Here is a 26971-nt window from a genome sequence, read left to right on the forward strand (position 1 = left end):
CAGTCTCTTGTGTAAAATTAGACTGGTGTCATGCTGAATATAAACCACGGTTATTTATAAAAAGGAGGCTGTTACTGAGACAATGTTGTCAGCATGTCCGAAATACAGACTGCAGTCCCCTCTTCTAGTGCGGACAAAGCTGTTGAAAATCTCCGTCTCCAGGGGCCCGACGCGATCACACACACTGGGAATCAAGTGAATGGGGGGATGTTGGGCAGGGTTAAAGCCCCGAAGTCACAGTGGGGTCGAGTTACACACATTCACACGCGCAAAGAAAGGAAAAAAAAAAGTGGTCGGGTCTCGGGAACCTTTTAATACCCATCTCCGCCCCTGTTTGAAGCGTCAGAGCACCAGCTCTCCTGGGGTCCTCCAACTCCGAGCGAGTCCACACGCCGCTCCAAGCTTTTACGCACGGATGTGCTCCTGTGGAGTTACTCACAAGTTTAGTTTCATCTGTCTGAGCCGAGTCGCCTTGTTCCAAATTACTTTTCTATCATCTGGACGCTTTCCCAGAATTCCTTTGAGATTTATAGTTTAAATTTTTTTTTTTTTTTTTATGTCATTCGACTGATTCCAGCAAACAGATGCAGTAAAAATCTGGAGGAGAACTATGTCGTGTGCCTTATTGAAGTGCTTCGTCCTGGCGCTGTGGATGAGCGCGCACAGGCTGCTGGCGGAGCCCCCGGTGGCCCCCCGGGCCGGGCAGGGGGATGGATCCGGGGACAGCGCCTCCACCCTGGCCTTTGTGTTCGATGTCACAGGCTCCATGTACGACGACCTGAAACAGGTGATTGAGGGAGCCTCGCGGATCCTGGAGAAGACCTTGAGCCGGAGGACCAGACCCATCAAAAACTTTGTCCTGGTTCCCTTTCACGACCCAGGTACTTTCTGACTGAAAACCAGCTTGTTCAGCCAAGCTGTAGAAGAAAGCTTTGCTGGGCATGTGTGACTAAATTCATGATTTGTATGAATGAGTACTTATTCTTACACTGCAAAAACTCAAAATCTTACCAGGAATATTTGTCTTATTTCTAGTTTAAAATGTCTCATTTTCAGTCAAAAAAATCTCATTACACTTAAAACAAGAGTCATTACCAGAAAAATAACTTATTTGACCATTTTCACCTGTCTCACGTAAATTAGCACTTGAAATAAGTAGAAAAATCTGCCAGTGGGACAAGATTTATCTTCTCATTACAAGCAAAATAATCTTGTTCCATTGGCAGATTTTTCTTATTTTAAGTTAAAATCTACTTGAAACAGGTGGAAATTGTTGTTTTTTTCCAGTGATGAGTCTTGTGTTAAGTGTAATGAGATTTTATATTACTAAAATAAGACATTTTAACTAGAAATAAGACAAATATTCTTTTGAGTTTTTGCAGTGTAACATTTATGGCAGTAGGGTATTCATTCAGACAAATATAAATAGATGTTTTGGCATCTCCAGGCCTAGATTTTTATTTCACTCCTTCCTTGACTACAAAGTCAACATAGTTTGTTTTTTTTTTAAGTTTGAAACAAAATAAATACTGTATATCAGGACTGTAGCACATCTGGTACTGCTAAAATGTTTCAACAGAAGTCCACTTCTCTGTAGCCACACATGAAAGGTAAAATGATGCAAGGCATCAGACAGGAATGTGGAAGCTTGTAGACAGTAATCTATGAAGCAGGTAAGCTGCTCTACCTGCCAACCTCTGTCCTTCTTCGTGGTAAAGGTTCAGCTTGAAAATAAGATCACCCCAGTGGTGTTTGGGCACTGATGAGAAGCATATGCTTTCTGCTTGTGTGTAATTACCCCAATCACCCCTCCATAGTCACCCCACCGCTCCTCCTTCACCCTCCGGAAAACCCTTACAGCCCCCCCGGTTTAGCCGGCCTGGGGTGGGGGGAAGCTAACCCCACACATGTTGTCTGTGTTTAATGTGCCCTGCCCTTAGGGGACCTTGTAAACTTCCAAGATTGCAAAGGAGCCACAGTGGGTGACAAACAAAGAGGCGTGCCGGTGCTGTCAGTGTTTTACAGGCACCAGTGAGGAGGAGACGAGGGGCTTTGAAAGGCACTACTGGAGAATAGATTGAGAACAAGTGAGAAATGTCATCGGCTTGACACACGTCTGCGGGCTCTGTGTCATTTGTCTAGCAGAGATATATCAAAATGATTTGACAGTTAGAATAACTGTCAAAGACATGCTGAAGTCATGCAGGGCTCCATCCTACCTGATGACAGTAGTCTTTATAATAGTCCAGAATAGTTCATATAGTCCGTGTGTGTATGGACAGCAGCGTTCTGCAGCAAGAACAATGCATTCCCTGCATATTGGTTTATGTTGACTGATCTCAGAGGAGTCAAAGCAAGTCTCAGGCTCTGACATGTTCCTATCTGTCATGCTTTGGATGGTCGCTACTTGAGATCCAAAAGGTCATCCAGATGAAAGTACTGAGCACAGCTGCACAGAGTGATCAGTCTATCATCATCCAAGCTCTGGCTTAATTTATAGAACTTGCTCTAAACAAAACCTGAATGCGGTCATTCTTTTCCATACATCCGTCTGCTCTTGCTGTGTGGCATGCACAGTTTAGATTCATGTCTTGCACAAAGGCTACAGGGCATGATTTGGATCCAGTTTAATTGGAGTGGCGACTTGTCACGGGAACTGATGATGTAGATCCTCATTACCGGACGCTCAGCTGCTGGGAGACGGCAACTAAATCCCTTATTCTGATATAAGTGTTTTGTTAAAATTGAAGCAAAATCAATCATGTTACTAAAACAATTCATTGTTGGAGGTGTGCACGAGGAACCAGGGCAGAAGCAGACCATACTGAGCAGATCTGATCTCATTTCTTTATCTTATTCTTCATTTCTTATTGAACTCTTTTCCAAGAGCAGTTTGATAAAATCAGCAGCCAAGAATCCTCTCTGATAAAAGAAAGAAGATGAGATAAAAGAAAATAGCTCTTTAAATGCTTGTGATATGCACTTGAAATCTGGCAGATATTGGCCCTGTGTCCATCACCACCGACCCAGAGAAGTTCCAGAGGGATTTGCAGGAGCTGTTTGTCCAGGTGGGAAACAAAACACACAAACTAATTCATCTTTACTTGCAGAAAGTCTGTATTGTTGCATCCTAATTCAGATAGTTAGACTACATATACTGCTGCGGGTTAATAACAGCTACCGTTTCCACAGAGAGCAGTTAAGAGATTACAGTAAATTCTTGCAAGACAGTTGGAGATGAAGTCAAAAAACAGTCAGTAATATTTTAACTTCCCAAAAAGTTTCTGTTTTTCTTTCTCCAAACGTTACCAAGTGTTGCTTTGATGGTCACTATATTTGAAATACTTCTGTGCAACATGTGTCCGGGATGGTATGATGTTTTCCAAACTACTGTCAGTGTTGTTCAAGCACTCCGCAAACCTGAACCAATATGAAAAACAGATATTTAGAGTCTATTTCTTCCCTCAGTGCTTGATCATGTGAGCTTATGTCACACAGGGCGGGGGTGACTGCCCCGAGATGAGTATAGGAGCCATAAAAAAGGCCTTGGAGGTTTCCCTTCCTGGATCCTTCATCTATGTCTTCACCGACGCCAGGGCCAAAGACTACCGCCTGAAAAGAGATGTTCTGCAGCTGGTGCAGCTCCGTCAATCACAGGTACGGGACTGTTGCAAGGTTGTGCAGGATCCGACAGATTGTGGAAAGATTCATGCACGCATTTGCTAAAGGTCAGGGCCTTCATGATGGAGATCTAAATTTATAGTATGGAATTTGCTACATAAGCATTAGTTCTGGTTGGAGTTCATTTCATCTGTAATGATGTAGATGCTGCGTACCTACCAGATGTGATCAGGAATTTAGTTCAATCCATTGCCATAATCACAAGCTGCAACTTGCAGAGTTTTGAGTACTGTTTTGTTTATTACATGCTGTAAAAAAAAAACAAAAAAAGGAATACAATGGGAAGCTATAAAACATCTACATTCCAGTGACGTCCACAAAGTTACCTCAGTCTCAGTGCCTACAAGAAGCATGACAATGAAGATTAGTGTTACCTTCCAAACCAACTGGAAACAAGTCAGCGCAACGCAAACACAGAGTAGTAGCAATCATCTCAGTTCTTTGCCCTTTTTCTTTCCAAGGTTGTATTTGTGTTGACGGGGGACTGTGGGGACCGCTCCCAGCCCGGTTACCGGGCGTACGAGGAAATCGCCGCCACCTCCTCTGGACAAATCTTTCACTTGGACAAGCAGCAGGTCAACGAGGTGAGACAACGTCATAGCGGGCTGCAGTCGCAACCAAAACTTTGTTAAATACGTACTTTTAAGGGAGATGATGAAGTTAAAGATGACATGTGTCTTCCAAAGCATGACCAATTTGTTAAAAAAAGTAAAAACGTAAAAAAAAGGCATACTCACAGATAACTTTAACAAGTTGTAAGGACTAGAGACATTTGAGACGTTTACAAAGATCAAATATAATCCTGTCATATCCAAATTATGTTCCTATTTAGTCTGATTGATTGATTCATGCCTAATCCAATTCATTCCAATTCATAATCCACCTCATAGTTCAATTTATTCCAAGTAAATCCAAAATTCTTGTTTTTATAATTAATTTACTATTTATTTTTTTAGTTATATTTTTCTTGTAATGTGAGTTCATGAAAACAGTCTAACCTTTGGTGCAATCGCCCATCCTGATCAAGCATGAGGTGTCAGTGAAGAGGAAAAAAATACTAACAAGTGCAAAAAAACCTGCAGCAGAACATGAATCAGGGAGGGAAGCCATCACCCTCGACCAGTTGGGGGTCTGAGACGAGTGCAAAGAGACACAATAACAACATAAACATATTAGAACAGTAGGCACCTTTCAACAGTGAAGTTATCCTGAACTAGAAGGCCTGTCAAAAAAAAGAGCTATTTTAAAAAGGTACAGACGGCTCCTGCTCCCAAACACTGACTGGGAGCTGGTTCCATAAGAGAGGAGCCTGATAGCCGATGGCTCTGCCTCCCATTATACCGTTCTAGGAACTACTGTACAAGTAAGCCTGACGTTTGTGAGTGAAGTGCTCCATTGGAATCATAAAGAACTACAGTTTAAGTAAGATAAGAGGGCCCGTGAAATTTTAGATTTCTACCCTGAATTTGACAGGAAGTCAAGGATGGGATGCTAAGATCGGGTAAATATCTCTCCTGCAAATCCTCGTCAGAACTGTGATCGCAGCATTTTGGATCAGCCAGAGGTAGTTCAGCGCCATCTTGGTACAACCTGCTAACAAGGAATTGTCGTGGTCCAATCCTGAACTAACAAAGGCTTGGGCTAGTTTCTCTGCATCTGAGATAGGATTGTCCTTGTTTTTACAATATTACAAAGGTAAAGGGGGCAGTTCTGGAAACTGGTTTTATGTTGGATTTAAAGGACAAATCCTGGTCAGATGTAACTCTGAGGTTCCTAACAGTACGACTAGATACCAAAATAATGCTATCCAGAGTTTCTAAATGGCTAGACATTGTAGTTCTGAAGTATTCAGGTTCAAATACGACAACCTCAGTCTAAGCTGAGTAAAGTAACAGAAAATTAGCAGTCATAATGGTCTTTATTTCACTAAGACGCGTTTGCAGTCCAGTTAGTTTACAGATCTGGATTCATAGATAGCTCGCTGAATATCATCTGGATAGCAACGAAAGTTTATGCCACACTGCTTAGTGGAAGCATATGGATTAAAAAGCAACAGCCCAAACACAGAACCCTGGGGAACACAAGGGATTGCTCTGGGGTATGAGGAAGACGCCCATTAGCATCAACAAATTGGTTTGTGGCAGATAAATATCACTTAAACCAAACTATTTCAGATGTTTTAAATCCCAATAACATGTCCACGCCTTTGTAAGCGAGTGTGATAAATTGTGTCAAATGCTGCATTTGAAATAAGAGGAAAGGATTAGACGCAAGTCCGCCGTCTGAGTCCATGAGGAGATTGTTGGTGACTTTTCCCAGTGCTGTTTCTGTCATCCAAATCCTTCTTGTCATTTCTGTGAAAACGATCAATTAGTTGACTTGCGACAAGTGAAGTTGAGAGGTTTGACTGAAGTCACGGTGCACTGTTCTAGTGTGCAACACCACCTCGGAGGTGCCCTATGATGATGTGATCATCATAGAGGAGTCATGTTCTTTCATTCATAAATGAATAAGTCACAAAAATCAGCGTGAAAAGTTAGAGAAAGAACATCTAAATACAATCTATTTTGGAAGCACATCCTGTGGACTCATTCAGTTAAAGAAAACGAAGGTATCTCTAGAGATGGAAGGGTGGAGACTGTGCATCAATCTCCTTTTCCTTTTTGTTGTTTTCTAAATGTGAAAGAAAAGTATCATGTTTATCTTGAAGCATTTTAGGAATCTGATGACATTCTATTCATAAGGCTATATATAGTAACAAAAGCTTTTAACAGGCTTTTCCAAACTTTACGTGGCATTTCCTTAGCCGGGTGAGGAGCAAGAGCAGGACAGTCACAAAGGCTACTTGACCCGCTGATCTAATAACAACGATTTCATTTAGTGCAATCAGACGATTTCAGGGCTGATATTCAACTTCCTGTTCATACGGTACGGTCCAGTTTACTGTCGGAAGCAGCATGTAACAGAAGCCCTGCTTCAGAGGCCAAAGACAGCGGGGTTCACTTCCCAAAGTAGACGTAAAAGAAGCCAGAGTTTCCTCTGGAAGAGACACTGGTATCCTGCATGTCAACACAGGAGATGGCTGGGCAGTGCTGAGCCAGAGCCAGCAGCTCTGCACGCTGGTGGCCCACTGAACCTCTGAACCCAAACGTGTGTGTGTGTGTGTGTGTGTGTGTGTGTGTGTGTGTGTGTGTGTGTGTGTGTGTGTGTGTGTGTGTGCAGGTCTGTTTCCTGTCAGATCATACTTGTATGTAGTGAAGTACACCCTGCCTGTGTGTGGGGCAGCTCAGTTCATTATCACTCCATAATCCTGCCAGCTGTTTAAGGGGAGCTCTCATGTCATTTGTTTGTGATGTTTTAGAGTCAGTCTAACCTCACACATCAACTCCAGACGGCTTTCTATAGCCTTACTTGTTCTGGCACATCCTCAGCATACAGCTACTTCTAATCATTCACAGTTTCATGAAGGTTTTCTTTTTAAATCTATGATTTATACTCAGCTACTATGTGTTGCTTCTTCGTACCTCTGTTACCAAAACTCTCGGATGGCATACTTTTTTATTTTCATTTTTTTTTACAAATAATGCAAATCCCCAGGAGTGGCACAAACCTAACCAAAATATTCTCATTTTATATCAGTTTAACAATGTGCTGCCAGTTGAAATATACATTTTTTTTTCTTTATGGTCTTCAGGGGCGAGCTGAGAGAAAGCAGACTGCTTATTTTGCTCTCTAATCCCAGGATATGATCTGTCATAGTTTCCCGTCTTCCAATGCAGCTGCCCAGTTGTATTGGCGCCAGCTCCTCATACAACAGCTCATTGTCATCTCTTCGCATTTTACCGATTGTGATCAGTAGTGTGAAGATGAGAAGACGAAGTTAAGGGGGAGATAAAACTATATAAGTTTGCCATGGTTGAGAGCATGTATTTATGTGTCTGAAATGGTAACCAAATCAAAAACGCTGGCATAGTTTGTTTGAAGCAACCTGATTCTGAAACTATGTAATTCAGTCAGCCCCCGTAGCCCCCCCAAACTTCACACCATGGAGCATTTGCTGCTCCTTTGGAGCGAATGATGCCAAACTGAAATCATTTTTAAAATCGTGCAGGCTTACTACTGTACATCATCCCAAAAAAAGCAGCTGCTATGAACAGAGCTGTCAACACATAGTTTTTAAGGGAGCTGTTGTACTGTATCTCTGTGGTGTTTTGACCAAATACATGTCAAAGACAGTTCATTAAGGCTTCAAGATACTTTGAACAGCCTTTGAAAAAAAGAACATAATGCGTGTTCTGTTAAGTGCTGTCCTTCTTATGATCTGCAGTCTTTGTAGCAGCAATACCCGTGTTCATTAGGAGTCTAAATTCAGAAATAAGGGCCGCAATGTTTTGGCTTCCAGATAACGGCTGCTGTGATGTCTGCTTACAAACAGAAGTGAGAGCTTCAAAGACGCCCAGAATGCCATGTGGGCAATATGGGTACAGAGCTGCAACCAGCAATTCCTCCTTATTATTGAGTATAATGAGTTAATTCATTCTGTAAAATATTAGACAACAGTCAAATAGGGCTGTTCGATTTTGCCCAAAAATAAAATCTCGATTTTTTTCTCTCAAAATCCGATTTTCGATTACGATTACGATTATTTTGTGAATTGACAAAAGGCAAAGAAATGATTTCAAATATGCTGTTTTTTATTGAACATTTGCCCCATTGGGCTTTAAGTGCAAACTTTGCTCTTATTAAACCAAAAATGAATGAATAAAGTGCAAAACTCTGTAAAATAAGTTGAAAAAAAGTTTTAAAAAATATAATAAAATATAAAGTTTTATCTCTGAAAAAAAAATCAGCAAATCAGCACTTACAAACATACAGTAAGTTATATTTCCAATTAAATAAAACAAGACATTTTCTAATTAAACTAAACTGGGTCTTTGCATGCTAAATAATAATGCAACCCATGAAGGAGGTAGAGGTGTGTAATGTCAGTCATTACATTTGCTATTCACATTTGCAAGTTTTTTGCAAGGAACACGAGCCGGTCTACCGCATCTGGCTTGAGGGATGCCCGGTGGCATGTTACAACGCCCCCTCCTACACTAAAGAGCCTCTCCCATGGGGCACTTGTCGCAGGTATTTCCATCAATCATTAATATGTGTGCAGACAAGGTAAAAAAAAAAAAAAAAAAAAAAAAGTGAAAAATCGATTTTACGAGTTTCACGTTTTAACATCGTTCTAATTACATAATCGGGATTACGATTTAAAATCGATTAATCGAACAGCCCTACAGTCAAAACGTCTTTGATTGCCAGTAAAAATGTGAGTCTATAAGCTGGACTCACTATGAGTCGCCCTCCTGGTTTCCTCATCATGTGGATTCAGTAGCGGCTTAAGGGGGTGGTAATGGCCCTCAAGCATAAAATGAAATGTAGGTAACGTTCATCCTCAGTCTTCCTCCTGAGTGTGCTAAACAGATGCATTTCCTGTGGCGTAGCTGCGTCCCCCGAGTAAGGACCGCTTATGACCCTAAGAGCCTTTGTGTTTGGAGCCTTCCATTGAGAAGGAGCAGGGGCTCCATCTGGTACTGGGCAGAGGTGGGTAGAGTAGCCAAAACTTGTACTCAAGTAAAAGTACTGTTACTTCAGAATAATATGACTCAAGTAGAAGTAAAAAGTAGTCATCCAAATAATTACTTGAGTAAAAGTAAAAAAGTACTTGGTGAAAAAACTACTTAAGTACTGAGTAACTGTTGAGTAACGTCTGATTTTTTTTTCAACACAACCATTCAAACAGACAAAAGTACAAAATAATCATCTTCAGGCAAATTAAATTAATAAAATAATAAAATTAATTAAAATTAATAAAACATAAAAAAATAGCTTAAATTAAAATAATCTTAAAGTAAATTCAAGTACTTTAATAAATAATAAAATAATAACAGAATAAAAAAATTAATTACGCACAAGTAGCACAAAATTTCAAGCCTTTGTACTTTTCTTTTCTTTTTTAACCAGGCAGAACTAGAACAAGCCCATGAACTCATAGAAACTCTGTGTTTGAGTCTGTGTAAATGTGACAAAACATGCAAAAACAAACATTTTCCCCAAAGAATCACCCAGTGATTCCATGAGATTGATGCGTACGCAGATAAAAGGGATAAAAGAAAAGTAACAGCTCAACGTAGCCTAATGTAGCGGAGTAAGAGTAACAGTTTCTTCTTCACAAATATACTCAAGTAAAAGTAAAAAGTATAGTGATTCAAAACTACTCTTAAAAGTACAAAATTTCCCAAAACGTACTCAAGTAAATGTAATGGAGTAAATGTAACTCGTTACTACCCACCTCTGGTACTGGGCCACTCTATTTGTAGCGGGACATCCAACCGCATATGTTTGTGTTTGCAGTGTTTAAAGCTGAAAAAAGACTGGGCTGACCCTGGCCCACTGGGACGTCTGGAGTCTGGGCTGCTTAATCTCAACATGTTTCCTCTTTCAGGTGGAGTAATGTAGCTACCTGGAGGAGTTTAGGGAATGCAGCATCACCCCAGTCTCTGCTACTGCTCCTTCTCATTCCCATCCGTCACGCTTCTATGAATAGCAGAGGGGGGCTGGGAAGGGGTCTTTCCTGTCAGAGCCCCGTGAGCCTGTGCATATGAGACTCGCAGTATGAGGTTTCATAGGACTTTAACTGTGGGAGTGGCGGCGGAGCTCAGTGTGCTCTTCCAGGCTCACGGTGGCCAGGACGGTGAGGCGTCCCCTCTCGGCACTTAGCTTCCTTTCATCTGTGCGCCGACACCAGATGAATGCCTGCTCCTCGCTCCTCTCTTGCATAAGAAACAGACGCTATCCTGGAGCAGACATAGGTCACTCTGTAGCAGTTTCCTGCTCTGCCGGTGATGGCTGCACATGTGGCAGACATTACAGCTGTATCCAGTTGTAAAACAGCGAGAGGAACCAGCTGCTGTCAGCACTCGGCGGTATTGATAGATGAAAAGTGCAAGCTGAATGATTAAATTTAAAGGTTTTCCTTGTTTCTTTATTCGTAAATGTCTTTAAGTGTGTTGCTGTTGGCTCCTTCACCAAAGGGTCCCTTGTTTCTTCGCAGACGCAGCTCAACCATATTGCCTCTTCATAGTGTAAGAGGTCAAAACAAATACTAGACAGCAGTTGCTTGCTAAACATTTGGAAGTTGGAAGACATTTTCTTTTCTGTTATGGTCCCTGTGGTGAGGTTCAATGTCAACGGCCTTTGCTGCTCGTGCTTTCATTTATGAGAAAACAAAAGGTTTACTGTATTCATATTCAGTGCCATGGTAATGGTTATACATAGGAGGTTAAGCAGCTGTCAAAACTGAATGCCTATATGCTTAGACACGTCTCCTGAGAGCCACTGAGTGATTTGATCTCCTAAGTAATGACTGTTTTTACCATTAAGCATGACCAACCTGTCTGTGGTTATTCCAGCCTTTCGGTAATCTCTCTGCTCGGAGTTCTGCAGTGACTAATAAGTGAGCGCCATGCAGCGTGTCACCATTTGACCTCACCTGGTTGCTTATTTAACCCATTCCACAGAAAAAGTGTTACACATCCAGCCATTTTGGTTCCTGAATTATCTTTGCTGATAATATTTAACAGTTTAATTTATTTAAAAAAATAAAATTAAACGATTTAATCAAATTCAAGACAGCAATAACAATGTACAAGGCACACAACCAGATGCTCCCACACTGTATCCTGGAGTTGTTCCAGGTGAGGGAAAGCAGGCACAACCTAAGGGGCTATGGCATTTTTGAGCAGAAATGGCCAAGAACAAAAAAAATGTCAAGGTGTATCAGTGTCGAAGGGGTGAAACTGTGGAACCGCCTGGATGAGGAACTAAAAAAAAGTAGCTCAATTTATAAATTAAAAAAAAATTATAAATCTAAAATAATGGATAAATATAGAACACAAATATAAATTCTCTTCATATTAAACTGTCTAAATTATGCAACTTTCCTCCTGCAGCTATCCTCAAATCGTGAGTGACCACATTTATTTTCTTCTCTTCTTTGTTTATTTTCTTGTTTTGTTAGTTCGTTTCGTTTTCTTCTTATTAGTATCTTTTGTTTCTGAAGTCTGCCTTTGTTGAAAAGGATAGGCAAAATAAGCCATGAGGCTTCAGCCTATACCTTTTTGGTCAAAAAAAAAAAAAGGAAATGTGTACATATATATAATATATATATTTATACCTGTGTGTATGCTGTACATATACAGTGTGTATATGCAAACATCTTAAAATGTAAATGACCAAAACAAAATAAACTAAACTAAACTAAACTAAAATTTTGAAAACAGTGCAAATAATACCGCCCCCACATCGACTTTGTGATCCCTGTTCTGAGGAACAAGCTATGTGATTCATGAAATCTGTGCCGTAGAAGCGAGACTACTGCCTGACGAGCTTCCACTGTGAGAGACTCTTCTGGGAATATATGCTTGAGGGTGCAGAAAACAGTATGTTATCAGTTTGACAGTTGATCTGTTTCACATTTCCTTTGTTTAGGCAAAGCCCCTCTGAGGAATACTTTTGCAATGAAGGAATAGCTCAAAGACAAAGAGCAGGGGAGGATAGGCATGGCAGGGGCTTTCAAGGACAGCCAAGAGTCAGGCCGTTCCTGCCACTGTCTTGTCTTTCTAAGTCGGGAAGCGATCCTTCAGTTTGCCCCACGAGCTTTTTGTGGGGCATGTGTCTCTTACAGCGTGACGTACTGCATTTGTTTGACTCACTGTTGCTGTTTTTACTCCTCATTGCAGGTTTTGATGTGGGTAGAAGAGACAGTTCAGGCGATGAAAGTCCACCTGCTGTCCTCCAACCATGACAGTGCCCAGGAAAACAAATGGGAAGTGCCTTTTGACCCGAGCCTGAGAGAGGTCACTGTGTCACTCAGTGGACCGGCGCCACAAATAGAGCTAAGCGATCCCTCTGGTAGCCTCGTGTTTTTGCTGTCGCTCATTTTTACATGAATGAAATTCTACAGCGTCACTGCTCGATCCCCAAAACCAACGGAATAAACACCATAAACTAAATGATACGTTTGTTGTCCTTTCTCAAGGTCAAGTGGTTGGTCTGGAGCAGGGACTGAAAGAGCTATTGAATATTCCTAACTCTGCTCGTATTGTCAACCTTAAGTTTCCCCGACCTGGAGCCTGGAGACTCAAGGTATTTCTCCTGGAAATAATCCATGAACATGTTTCTGTAATTATTTAATGGCAATTTGATGAATGAATGTACTCTCTTTCCTCAGGTAAGCTGCAGTGGGCGTCATACTCTCAGGGTTACAGGGGTCAGCAATCTAGACTTCCGGGCTGGCTTCTCCACCGTTCCCGTTTCAGAGTTCAGCCACACCAGAGAGAGACCAGTTAAAGGTGAAAACAGGTTTCGGCCAGCTTCTCGAGTCTTATTTGATAAACAAACTCAAACAAACAAACTTTCTTTGTTCCTCAGGCCTTCCGACTCACGTCATGCTGAAATGTACAGGCCTGAAGCCGCCTGGTTATCTGAGCAATGTGGAGCTGATGTCAGGCTCAGGTCGTTCCCTACGCACCATCCCCGTTCCTCTGCCCTCTGACCTCGGCCAGCAGGGGTTGTGGAGTCTCCCGGAGTTCCGCACCCCTCCGCAGAGCTTCTTCATCAAAGTAACGGGCGAAGATACAGAGGGCTTCCGCTTCCAGAGGATGTCCAGTGTCTCCTATACTAACATCGTCCCAGGCGAGACAGCCCACTATTCCCTGCAGACGCATCCCACCGAAACCACTCTGCAGTCTTCCACGCACCTCATCAATCTCCCCTGTAAACTTTAACCTTTGTTTCCTGCCTTGTGTAGATCCCCCAGTTGTGAGCATGCCTGACACGGTGAAGGGCTTTTACATGCAGCCTGCCGCCATTGGCTGCTCAGTGCAGAGCGACATTCCCTACAGGCTCCGATTCACCAGGAGCGGGATCACGCTGGGAGAGGAGAAGCTCTTTCAGTGAGTGTATTCCCTTGTTTGCTCAGCACTCTATTGCATTTGGCATGCCTCGCTTCAGCTTCCTTCAGGTGCTCCACCCATGACCTGCTACAAAGACACTAACTAAGCCGCTCACGACTCTTTCCAGTGAGCACATCTGTAAAGCATTAACACTGCCTGACTGCTCATCTATCTAGAAACTAATCAGGTAGTTTAGGAGACATTACGTATCCATTGCATCATTTAAAAAAAGTAAACTAAGCATCTATTATTTTGCTTAGAATTCCGTCTACCACGGACTATAAATATATATAAATATATAAATATATATACCGTATTTTCTGGACTATAAGCTGCACCTGCACATAAGCCACATCTGCTCTATTTAAAAAAAAAAAGATATGCAAGCTGCAGATATTTATGTTGTTAGATTAGATATTTACTACATGTACAGAAGATTTTGAACTGTAAATGAGGTACATGTTTGTACCTAAATAGATCCTTTCCTAACAGTTTCTTTTAACACGGCAGAAACTTTGCTGATTTAAAACGAGACAGAACCAAGAGAAAATAACCGGTATTTATTTATCTATTTATCTGTTTGAAATCTGCTTCTACCTACTTCTATCTGCTAAAGAAGAAGTAGGGTATTCTTCTTTGCATTTATTTTGTCTTAGTTTTTATTCTAATTCCGGTTAGAGCGCCCGAGCGGTGGAAGAAAAATCCACAGAATAGCCGCACCTTTGTATAAGCCGCACGGTTCAAAACCTATGAAAAAAGTAGCGGCTTATAGTCCAGAAAATACGGTATTTATAAATATATATAAATATTCCAATCCTGTAACTTTTGTACAGACTCATATCCGGCACTTTAAAACCTCATATTGTACATTTCTGTTTATACATTTTATTTTATCTCTTATATATTTGTTTTCATATTTGTATATTTGTATTGTATTGCACCAATCACCACAACAAATTCCTTGTGTGTGTTAACAAACTTGGCAATAAACCCTTTTCTGATTCTGATTCTGATGTTTAGCAGGTCTTTGGTAAATGTGACAATAAATATGACCATGTTGCATCTCTGCTTCAGGAACTCTGCCTTTGCATCATGGGATATTGCTCATGCGTCAGGTGACGATGAAGGTGTGTACGAGTGTATAGTACAGAGCAGCGTGGGACAGGGACGGGCCTTAACGCAGCTAAGTGTTCAAGGTACGCCACACACGCCGCCTCATTCTGTTAGCATGCATTCACGTCTGTCTGAGCAATTTTCCAGTCCTCCTCTTTTTATTTCTTTTTCGTGACCAAAACATCAACTCAAAGCAAGCCAGAACAAACATTTGGTTTAAAAGGTAAACTATTTCTGTCCTGTTTTGCGCACTGCTGATAACAGGGCTTTGATGTTTTGGTCGTGTTTCCACAAAAACAGACCCCCCTCCGGTCCTGAAGCCTGCGGCGAATGTGACTTCCTCCGTGGGCGGTGTGGCGGTGCTGTCCTGTCAGCTGGAAGGCTCCATGCGTCACAACTTGACATGGCACCGAGCGGGTCGTACCATCCGGGCCCGCGCGGGGAGAGTGAGGCTGCTGCCCGACTCGTCCCTGCAGATCGGCGGGGTTAGGGCTGAGGACGGCGGAGAGTACCAGTGCGTGGCCACCAATCCCCACGGCGAGAGCAGGATCACGGTGTGGCTTCACATCCCAGGTACGGCCGGACAATGCCCTGCGAATCATCTGCTTAAACACTTAAGCTCAGCGGGGCCTCATGGCTCCTCTCAGCCCCCTGTCATCTGGTTTCCATTACTGGCTTAACCTCCTCACAGTCAGATTGAGACACTTCCTCCACATAACAAAATCTCATCAGAACAAACTTGATGTCTGTTGAAAGAGCGGCTTCTTTTTGTGGGCATGTCGTCAGATGTTTGTAACGACTTCCCAAAACAGCTAAACAAAAGTGAAGCCTCTCTGCAGTGTGCCATGATGTCAGGCATGAGGTGCTCAAAAACAGCAACTAGTTTACTGGTTTTAATCTCGTGATAGCAAAGTTATAAATGACATCACACGGCCTGGACAAGGGCCCGAGTCGTCATCTGCTTCTTTTTTTTCCTTTGCTGATGTTCTTCCCCCCACTTTCAGAGGCTCCTTCTGTGGTAGTCCACCCTCAGACTCAAGTGTTCTCCCGCGGGGATGAGATCCGCTTGGTCTGTTCGGCGTCCGGCTCCCCCCCTCCCCGACTCTCCTGGAGACATGGAAACATGCTCCTAACTAATCGGCCGAGGTAAGGGAAGTCTCAGCCCACTCAGCACCTCTGGCACAGACGGCTCGGAGAAGCAGTGCATTCCACTTTTACAGCATGCACAGTTGCCATGTCTTGTTTGTGTCGGTTTGGAAAGTTAAACCCGTTCATGTTACTTCCTTTTGCTAAACAAAAAGTACCCAACAACAGAAGTAAGACTTGTTCTTGTTAAGTTATGGATATCTACTTGTCATCATAAAGCATCTTAAATTCTGTGGATTGTTTGATGCAGGTTGAGTCTAAACCATTACGGAGATTTGACCATTAGAGGGGCCGTCCCAGAAGATGCTGGGAACTACACTTGTCTGGCAACCAATGAGGCTGGGTCTGGCTCCCAGTCTGTGTCGCTGACTTATACAGGTAGTCTGCCCATGCAGTGATCACAATCCACTCTATCTCACAATATGAGACATTTCTCTCCTTGTTTTGTAAGCGCAGGCAGTTGTAGACATGAAGTTTGAGTCAGAGCTGTCAGTCAGCGCTCGAAAAAAACCTGAACATTGATGAAGAATGGCATCCTCTTCCTGGGGTGCTCTGGTGTTGCACACACTTTTGTCTTCAAATGTCATTTTTAATAACAACGACCTGTCAAATCAGAGACAAGCTTGGAAGCTCGATGAACTCATCTGTTCAGCTCAGCCCAGTTGTCAGAGTGAAATTTAAAGCATTTTTTACTTGCATTTCCATCTTGACATCCGTGCTGTTTGACAATTTGGTATTTTACTGTGTAATTCTTCCAGAGGTGCCGAGACTAACGGTGGCCCAGCATGTTGTACTTGTATCTGTTGGGGGTGATGCGACTCTGGCATGTCAGGCCACAGGTATTCCTGCTCCCCTTGTCCACTGGTTTAAAGGTAAGTTAAGACCAGACACATTACTCAGATTTAAAAGAACATGGAAATGTTCTTTAAAAAAAAAAAAAACACGCCCCCTCAATTTTCTTTTTTGTGTCCAGGTGAGCTCGAGCTGGGCTCTGCTCCTTTTGTGGAGCAGGATGTACACCGGGGCACCTTGCACATTCGAGGCGTGCAGGAGGTTGACGCCGGGCAGTATAAGTGCGTGGCGAGCAGCTCTGCCGGCACCTCAGCTGGCACGGTCAGTCTGCAGGTTGGAGGTGAGACCACCCTTCAGTGTTTCCACACCAAACCTGTTTTTCTCTCAAGTCTATACAAAGGAAAATTCATCTTGTGCCCTTCATACCCGGACAGCGGGGCCATTGTTCTCCGAGGCGCCAGCTGATGTGACGGCTAACATAGGGGAGAACATCACCCTCCGCTGCAGCCCCCGCGGTTACCCGCAGCCGACGGTGACCTGGCGCAAACCGAACGGCAGCCAAACCCTTGCCGGGACAGACAGCCGCAGCAAAACAATACAAATGGAGAGTGGGCATCTTCTAATTCAGAGTGAGTTTTCTACTATTTATGGCAAAGAGCTACAACCAAGACGGCTTCATGATTTACTTGCACATGACTCAAATCTAAAGTGAGTATTTATAGTAGAGGTGCAGCCTCTCACAACAGGTTCAGCTAACATTTTCTTAAAAGTGGGAAGCAACAGAACATCACAGTCACTGGTAGAGTTATAGTACACAGAAGACAGAAGTATGCATCCTGCTAAAAGTGCAACTTGTGGTCAAAAACTCTGCTTTATGTCTTAGATACAGTTTATCACCGCCTAAGTTGATGTACTGCGTTGTGAGACTCAGAGAAAAGGGAATACACTTAGCCCTTTCAGCCTGAAATATGTCTCATCTTGGCCAGCCTCATCCTTTGTTCTCGAGAGACTAAATGTTTACAGTGTGTAATATAAGACTTGACAGCTATGGACATATTTGCATGGGCTGCTTCTGTCACTGTTGCAGTTTGTGGCTCTCTTCTGACCTAATTATTTTAGTATCTCACACATGGCTGAAGCTTTTACTTGCCATTGTTGCAAAAACAATCTCTCTGTCTATATTGTGTAACACACAAATCAACCCGAGCCTCACCATCCTGCTTGTAATGTTTTCACTTTAATGTTTTATGTCTTGTCATTACCTATTACAACATTGGCCGGACTAGCTAAACACAAGAATTGAATTATAGGTCGATGTGCTCCGGGGAGTTCACTGAGTGGGACATGTGTGTCAGCTGGCTGGCAGCTGAACTGAAACCATTAATCCTGTTATTTTCTATTTTTAACTTGTAATTACAGGGTACTCAAACCAATAATACCACACGATATTGAAAGAGGTCTTAACTGCTATTAGCATGGACTTTAATATTCGACATAATCAGTTTTCTTTATTAACATCATTGTAAAGATGCTCTTCTCCTGCATGCGATGTGCTTCTTCTGATGTGTGTTTGACTGTAGGCGTATGGCTGGAGGATGAAGGACTATACATCTGCGAGGCCAAGAACCAGTTTGGGGCCATCGAAGCTGAGGCCAGAGTTAGTGTCATTGGACTGGGTAGGCTTGTCAGCTTTTTGTGATCTCATATTTAGTCATGTGAAACAGAAAGCATACTCGTTTTATTTCCAAGGCTTAACACATAACTTGACATAGTGGAAACAAAAAAAAAAATCAATTAATGACATATTGCACTGTGTCAGTAAAACTAAGCCAAAAATGCAGAAGCAGTATGTGAAAAACTATGGCTGCCTTTACTGGTTCTGTCGCAGAAAAAGAAGATAAGAAGCAGCAAGATGCTGCTAATGAGACACACTTGATTAGTTGATCATCAGCAAAAGTCTACTCCACAGGGTGGGCCTGCCTGCTCGCCACTTGTCACAAACTACAGAGTTCACGCCGAGGTCAGACTGTGCAGTGCTTAAAGAAATTGTTAAAATCCCAGAGAGATACACATACCAGTCAAAAGTTTAGGCACCCTCGTCCATACAAATGAATGGGAACGTGTGTCAAAACGTTTGGCTGGTAGTGTGCATATGAGACTTTATAGGCCTCGTTTTTAAATGAAAAAGTTAGTTGGAGTTAAAGACACGAGTGTGGCTTGTTTGGAAGAGTTGGCAAGGGAAAGCCTCTTCTCTCTTAAAAGGACATGGCAACATACTTTAGGTTCGAAAAGTTGCATTAGAACAAGCGAAAGACAAGTGACACCAAAGTGGATGCAAAAAGGTTGGCGGTAACCCAAACACAGCAAAAACACCTATCAAGCACAGTGGGGGAGGAGTGATGATTTGGGCCTTTTACCTTGGAATCAAAACCTTTTGTAACCCCTCTGTATGTCAAAGTATTCAAAGTCAAATCAAATGTGTCACAACAAAAATAGCTCAAGTTGACTGAAACTTGGGCCACAGCAGGACAGTGATCTCAAACAGAACACCAACTCCACATCGGACAGAAATGAAGGTGTTACACTGGCCCAATCATAGTGAGACCTCAAACTGATTGAAATGCTTCAGGGGACCTTACGAAAGCTGTGCATCAACATATGTCTGCAAACGTCAATGAAATGTAACAAATATGTGAAAAATAGCAAGCCAGATAATAGCAGACCCATAAGTTATTGCAGCTAAATTCAGTTCTACAAGCCAGTGAATTATGAGGTGCATGTAGTTTTTCCCCAAACTGTTTCTGAAGTTTGATCTCATTTCTGTTAAATGAATAAAGACAACTTGTAAAATGTAATATGTTTTGTTCATCTAAGGTAGTATTTACGTTTTTAAGACCTGGTAAGAATGAGTGTTAATTTCTTTCCTGATACATAACACCTTAGAACTGGAAGGAGATGAATGCATGTAATTTAGAAGCAGGTACACCATCTCCATTGGCAGAAGTGCCTTGTAATACTTTTTTTTCTTTGCTTCTCCTAGTTATTGTTTGATTTTATATATCTTTTTCTTGCAGAGCCCCCCGTTTTGGCCCAGGCTCCCCCAATCATCACCACTGGCATTGACCAGTCCCTCAGCATCCCTTGTATGCTGCTGGATGGAATACCTCTTCCAGAGAGACACTGGTCCAAAGATGGAAAACCGGTAGGCCTGGCTGTAATTAAGTGAAATGGCATTTGTGAAATGGATCCACCCTCTGGTCAGTTTGTAGAAGAATATATATATGCATATGTACAATGTTTTTTATTATCTTTTTTTGTGTGTGTGGACAGGTCCAGATGAATGGAAGGATGTACCAGAGGAGTGATGGCAGTTTGTACATTGAAAAAACAATCCCAGAGGACATTGGGACGTATGTCTGCACTGCAGTGAATGTAGCAGGCTCCATGAACATCACTGTCAGCCTGGAGGTCCACGGTAGGAGACTAATGAAACACTTAACCCTTTACAAAGCTTATTTATTTCCATACCAAGAGCAACAACCATACTGTATATGAAGCTAGACCCACCAGACAGACACCAGCAGACCCCCAGCAAATGAATGTAAACTAAAGACTGTAAAGCACAGGTTTAGCAAATATGTGTGGAATATAATTCCTCAGAAAAAAAACAGGTTCCATCTGATATGTAAGGTTACTGATTAAAACATTCAGCACCTGTCACTTTGCATCACACACACTTCATCACACACTATGATTATCCAGGTTTGCCATTTCCCCTGTGTCCACGTTTTATACTACCGGTACCATAATAAGATCATATTTCCTTGATCTAGCATTTATATCCACGTAGGCTAAAACAACTCATACATATTTATTTATTACAGTTAAAAAAACAACATTGTTCCGAAGTTGTTAACGGGATCCTATGAGCTGTTGAGTGCAGCTTCTCATTACTGGACTTTGGCAAGTTTGACCGCAGAGTATAGGCCACAAAATGTGCTGACTCAGCATGGAATCACAACGACATGTTGAGGATTTGACCACCTGCTCCCATCACGTCCAAGGAGTTCATTTACTCCATGCTTTGATGAATGGGTGATTCTGTTCGTGGGCACATAATAACAGAAAGGCCAGATTAAGGCTCATCATCAGTTTGTAATGAAGACATGCCACAGACGCTGATACTGTTGGCAGATTTTGGCCAGTGCACACTTTGTGTTTTTTTCACGTTCAGTCAGACAGCTGTGTTTTATGACCTTCTTCCACCTCAGTGCCCCCAGAGATCGGTGATGGTCCATACCACTATATTGCCAACGAGGGTGTAGCCATCACACTGGCATGTGAGGCCAGTGGAGTTCCCAAACCAAATGTTGCATGGTCCAAGGTAGGAAATCACACTCACCGACCAAATCTATTTTTTGAACGATTGCAAATGTTGCATCTCATATACTCATGCGTGCCCAGCTGGCTAGTTCTAAATCCGGCAGCATTATGTAAAGAGGGTCACAAAGTATTATGACTGCTTTGGAAATAGGTGTTTGATGGTAATAAAAACAAGGTAGTTACAGTCAAAGACAAGTAAGGATCTGATCTAAGGCAACTGAAGCCAGCAGGGTAACTATAGCAACACCTGTATGTGTATATATATATATATATATATATATATATATATATATATATATATATATATATATATATATATATATGTATATATAAATAAATGTCATCTCCTTTTAAAAGAGTTGAATGATTTCTTAAACTACTACTACTGTCATTTAGCAGACACTTTTATCCAAAGCGACTTACATCTGAGAGAACAAACACACCACTTCACCCTGGAGCAAGTAGGGTTAAGGCCTTGCTCAGGAGCCCAGGGTGCTTCATCTTGGTTGCCATTTCAGGGCTTGAGCCTGGGTCCTCCAGGCCCCGGCCCCCCTCTGTAGCCACTAGACTACCACTCCCCCCTACTACTATTACCTTAATATCTCATAAATACCCTTTTTATAAATGCAGTTATTGCTTTGTTTATTTTCCGGGACATATTTTGTCATAAGGACAAATCCTAAGGATTATCAAACTTGCATTACAATTGTACATTGTAGCATGAGAGCACAACCCAAACATGCATCCACATAAAACATGTGCCAACATGACCACGGTGTGCAAAGTGTAAATGTTATCATCTTATCATTATTCTCATCACAATGACTCCTGACTACTTCGTTGTTTCTGATAATGACAGCAATGTGAGCAAGTCATGAAAAGCAGTGGCTCAATTATGCCCATAAATAACCAGAGAGACCCAAACATGTTAGAATGAACCCAGCACTTTTACTCTTACTCTGTCTACATTCTATGTGGGGTCAAATAAAGCTGTTCTTGTTGCTGAACTGATTTGCCTTCGTGACTTTTTCCTCGGAGTGGTACCCTCATGTCAAGTGAATTTGTTTTCTCGCCAGAAATAAGTGAATCTTCAAGTAATTTTATGTTCAAAGCTTGTGCTTACAAAGCAGGGGACATTCTTGAGCGCTCAGATTGCATATAGACAGCATTTCAAGGGGTGGTCTGTAATTACATTAGACATCAAAGGCCGAGTTGTAAACCTACAGCTAAGCTTTGCGTCTCAGCACTGTTGTGCGGTTAACATTTACATTCTAATACTGAACGGTCTTCTGTCTGCCTTTCTTCCAGGGGAGGCAGCCTTTGCTAAATGACCACTCCTCCCTTCAGCTTGATTCTGACAGACACCTGCACATCCCCCACCCCACTGCCCTGGATGCAGGCATCTACATGTGCACTGCCACCAGTTCTGCAGGCTACGCTAGCAAGGAGATTCAGCTCAGTGTCAACAGTAAGCAAAATAAATCAAAAGTTGCCTGAACATGTACATCCCCGGTCCCAGGAAGGTTGGGACACTGAAAGATAGTGTCAACGAAATCAGTTGCCAAAATCTGCAAATTCATACTTTATTCACAGTAGAACACAGAAAATAAAGTAATTATGAATTTGATGGCAGCAACTCAAAATTTCTCCCATCCTTCTCCTGTTAGCATGTCTTGCTGAAAGATGCAAAGCCTTCCCTGAACAGACTTTTCTTCATGGAAGAGTATGTTGCTGTAAAAGCTGTATTTACACTGTTGCTCATGAACCTGGAATCATTTTGTTTTCAGGAATGTTCTTTTCATTTGCATCATTTCATGAGAAGAGGTGAAACATGTTTATTCAAACTTTATGGGCAACAGTTTACATTTCTAACATTGACTACGTCTTTCCTTTCCATATGTGCAAGCATCTCCTTCCACATTGCTGTATATATAGTATATATAAGAGATGTAGGCTTTGGAACTGAAATAATAAACTGGATAGTCCTGTCTTCTCCGAAGGTATAAGAGGATGATAGTCTGGAGGACATGACATTGGTGCTAAAAAGATCAAATTTCTTTGTCACACCACAGGAAAATTTCATAATTCAAGAGCTTTGGCCCAGAGAAGATGGGGGCTTTTCTGGACTGTGTTGACATATGGCTTCTTCTTTGCATTGCCGAGCTTTGACCTGCATTTGTGGTCGATAAGATGAACTGTATTCTTAGCGATTTCTGCAAGTCTTAATCTGCCCATGCAGTGATTTTGAATACAGAATTATTCCTGTTTTTAACACGGTGGCATCCAAGAGACCGGAGATCACAGGCATCCCATACAGACTTTTGCCTCGTCCAAAGTGCACAGAGATTTCTCCAGTATTTCAGAATTATTTGATATTATGTATCGCAGATATTCAAAGTATTGGCAAATATATAGACGGACAGTATTCAGATTTTTTTTTTTTTTAAGGTTTCGTAGATTCAATTTTTCACATCTTTGTAACCTCATCATCTGCTCATCATTACCTCTGAAATGCTCTGCTTCCATAATATGCTGTTTTTATACCCGGTCATGTCACTGACCTGCTGCCAATTATCTTAACTAGCTGCAAGATGTTCTTCCAGGTGTTTCCAATTTATATAGTACCACTTACTTTCAGGCCTTTTGTTGCTGATCCCCTATTTTTCTTTTTTTACAAATGAGTTGTTGCCATCAAATTAAAAATGACCTAATGCTTTTCATGACATGGTTAAAACCTTACTTCCAACATTTAATATGTCTTCTTGGTTCTATTGTGAATCAAATCCTGTTTTATGAGTTTAGCCAATCGTTGCATTCTGTTCTTACACCGACCCAATTGTTTTTGGTTCGTGGTTGTAACACAATACTCATGTCCAGACGGTGCCGTGTGGACATGACATTCGACAGTTTCCTGTTTTTACGCACAAAAAGACTTCATGGTTTTCTTATAACTTGTATGTCTTTTCTGCAGCAATGCCAAAGGTAATGGGTGTGAGTGGCCATGACAACGTTGTAAAGATGGCTGCAGAGGTGGGAACTGAGGTGGTTCTCCCCTGCGAGGCTCAGGGAAGTCCTTCTCCTCTCGTCACTTGGAGCCGCAACGGGTATCCCATCCCCCCCGTCACGGCTGGGTAAGAGGAAGTCTTAGCTCACTCCGGTAATCAGCATGCAGTAAAATGAAATATCAAGAGGCAAATGACAAAAGTTCTCAGCATTACCATACTCCTGACTAAGCCAACATCTCACTCAGCTTTTTACAAGGGATGGCTGCCATTCAAAGCTGCCATTTGAAGTGTAGTTTAGGCAGAGGCGGCCGATTCTGCTGACAAGCTCATGTGCCGGCCTCACCCACGAGTTAGACTGAAGAGGAACATCTGGTCCTACGTCCTTGTGTGGTCACTCAAGGTGCAGACAAGCTGGCTGATCGGAGAGACGTAGTGGATAGATAACACGCAGACTCCCGTGGCTCAACACCAGACAGAACAGTTTAGGACAGAAAGGAGATTGACAGGGGAGTTGAAAGCTGTGGTGACTCAGATAGAGCATGACGTACAGTGTGTGAGGCCGAGAGGAAGGAATTAGCGGGGATTGAGTGGGGGATGCCGGGAAGAGGGGTGGAATATGAACTAAAAGAAAAAGTGATACAAACCCTGTCTGCCTTACATTCGGACTCCCTGCGGTGTTTCGGTAGTAAAACAACATGTTGACTCTTTACTAGTCCCGTTTGATGAGAATACCACATCTCCGTGAGCTACCCCCACGTCTCACGCTTTGCATATTCAGGACCTGACAACAGGCAGCCCGTGTAAATTAATTCTCTCCAGCTAAACCCCGTGGGTCAGAGGAAGTGACCAGGTGGTGCCGATTGTTGAGACAACCTGAAACTGTGGGTGATAAGATCAGTGTTGCAGACGGAGGTCAGAGGTGGACAGAGTACTCGACCCCAGTACTTGAGTAAGAGTACAAATACTACTGTTCAAAACTTACTCCGTTACAAGTAAAAGTAGCTCAGTCAAAATATTACTCGAGTAAGAGTAGAAAAGTACTTGCTTTTAAAGGTACTTAAGTATCCAAAAGTAAATGCTTTGAAATTTACTTTAAGTAAAAGTAAGAGTAAGAGTAAATTTCAATCAGTAAATTACTATATTTTTTCTAAACTAATTTAAGGATCTTTTAACTCTTGTTTCTGAGAATTAACTCTTTGAAACCAGCTGCACTGATGCGCTGCTTTTAGAACCACAATGTTATATAAAACCTGCAGAAACACCAAAAACAAATCAAATGAATGGGATCATAAGAGGACAGCAGATGATGCAGTTTATTAACAATCATGAACTGAAACCAAATGAACCTGCACCATCCAACTAAGTCTTGATCCCCCTCAGAGACCACTGCTTTGCAAAAAACTACATCTCTGCTTTCAATAACTCAATGTTGTAGCCATTGTTGCGGCTCTGTCTAGACTTGTTGCTCAGTCTTGACAAACGCAGGCTACTTTGGCGGTATCGTTTTGAGGAGGCTTGACGTATTTCCGCTTTACGTACATCCCAGTGGAGAGCGTGCACTGTGATAGGTCTCCTCCTTTGACAAAAACAGCTTGTGTCCAATAGGATTTTAGGGAAGAAGAAAAAAGAGCAGACCTGAAAGTAACGAGTATTTTTCAGCCTTCCTAGAAATTTACTCGAGTAAAAGTAAAAATATTTGTCTTGGAAATGTATTCAAATAAGAGTAATAAGTACCAAAGAAATCTAATACTCAAGTAAAGTACAAATCCTCTGGATATGTACTTAAGTACAGTACTCAAGTAAATTTACTCCGTTACTGTCCACCACTGACGGAGGTTAGTGAAGACACAGACATTCAGCACCAGCTCAATGGATGTGTTCAGTCTCAACCTAATCCTGATGAGGACAATTTGTCCCAGTTAGTCTTTGTGGCAGACTGTGTACACACAGAGCGCTTGACACCAGTGTGGGGAGTGATGGATGAGAGAGAGGGTTGGTTCTAGTCTAGTCTGAGCGCTGAGTGCTGCTGAGCAGCGCTGCTGCAGCCTGAGCGCAGACGGACCAGTGCAGAGGCAGCCATGTGGTTCATGTTGGATGTTTCTGCTGCTCTTATGGCTGTAGGGTGGTGGGGGGAGTGACATTACACCATATGGGTGGCTGAAATAAAGAGCTCTTTGTGCTTCCAGCCCTTTTCCACTTTCATGAACATGTTATTGTTATAATTCAGTTGCTTAGCAGATACACTTATCTAAGATAAATTACAGAGGTGTGTTTACTTTTCTGTGTATTATGCAGCTGCATATCTCTGGTGTAATTCACTTTGCTACTTTGTTTTCTTTCTCTTTTGCATCACTGACCTAAATTTAATTTCTGTAACCTACATTTAATTGCTCTTGTAGTTTTTTGCTACAAAGCATTTTTGGGTGGAGCGTAGTGCTTGTGATTGCCACCATCTGTCGACTTGTTTGTGACAAACACCCATAAAAAGACTGGTTCTGCATAAACTTTTCTTTGTGTGGGCCTCTTCTCCAAGAGACATGCATTACATCACTTTCACTCCAGCCAACACTCCGATTTTCACCCCTTCTCCATGCTCACCCCTTATTGATTGAGGGGTTTTCATTCCCCACAAGAAAAAAACCCACTGACCCTCATTTTTTATTTATTTATTTTTTAGTCTGTGACTTTTCCCTCAGTGATATCATCAGGTCAGACCTCGCATAACCTTTCACACCGCACCTACTCCAGACTATCGTAATTGTTAAAGTTACTGTTCACTGGGGAGGTTTTTAAACCCTGGTTATGATCCAGACTAGCTTGTAACCTTAAGCCCTCACAGATCCA

General features: G+C 42.1%; 1 protein-coding gene across 1 annotated transcript in view; it reads left to right on the forward strand.

The window, feature by feature from the left end:
- Nucleotides 1-359: 359 nt before the first annotated feature.
- Nucleotides 360-26971, forward strand: part of hmcn2 (hemicentin 2) — a 62869-nt gene continuing 36257 nt past the window's right edge. The window contains exons 1-22 of the mRNA XM_061730768.1: nucleotides 360-881; nucleotides 2998-3068; nucleotides 3499-3657; nucleotides 4143-4265; nucleotides 12474-12645; nucleotides 12773-12879; nucleotides 12965-13085; nucleotides 13165-13428; nucleotides 13544-13688; nucleotides 14763-14884; nucleotides 15102-15374; nucleotides 15806-15947; nucleotides 16198-16325; nucleotides 16706-16819; nucleotides 16921-17079; nucleotides 17174-17368; nucleotides 18320-18415; nucleotides 19814-19941; nucleotides 20070-20214; nucleotides 21011-21123; nucleotides 22431-22590; nucleotides 24094-24253. Of these exons, the coding sequence (XP_061586752.1) occupies nucleotides 611-881; nucleotides 2998-3068; nucleotides 3499-3657; nucleotides 4143-4265; nucleotides 12474-12645; nucleotides 12773-12879; nucleotides 12965-13085; nucleotides 13165-13428; nucleotides 13544-13688; nucleotides 14763-14884; nucleotides 15102-15374; nucleotides 15806-15947; nucleotides 16198-16325; nucleotides 16706-16819; nucleotides 16921-17079; nucleotides 17174-17368; nucleotides 18320-18415; nucleotides 19814-19941; nucleotides 20070-20214; nucleotides 21011-21123; nucleotides 22431-22590; nucleotides 24094-24253 (3368 nt within the window). The 5' untranslated portion in view covers nucleotides 360-610. The remainder of the gene's footprint in view (nucleotides 882-2997; nucleotides 3069-3498; nucleotides 3658-4142; nucleotides 4266-12473; nucleotides 12646-12772; nucleotides 12880-12964; nucleotides 13086-13164; nucleotides 13429-13543; nucleotides 13689-14762; nucleotides 14885-15101; nucleotides 15375-15805; nucleotides 15948-16197; nucleotides 16326-16705; nucleotides 16820-16920; nucleotides 17080-17173; nucleotides 17369-18319; nucleotides 18416-19813; nucleotides 19942-20069; nucleotides 20215-21010; nucleotides 21124-22430; nucleotides 22591-24093; nucleotides 24254-26971) is intronic.

The sequence above is a fragment of the Cololabis saira genome, chromosome 9, assembly GCF_033807715.1.
Source record: "Cololabis saira isolate AMF1-May2022 chromosome 9, fColSai1.1, whole genome shotgun sequence".
NCBI lineage: Eukaryota > Metazoa > Chordata > Actinopteri > Beloniformes > Belonidae > Cololabis > Cololabis saira.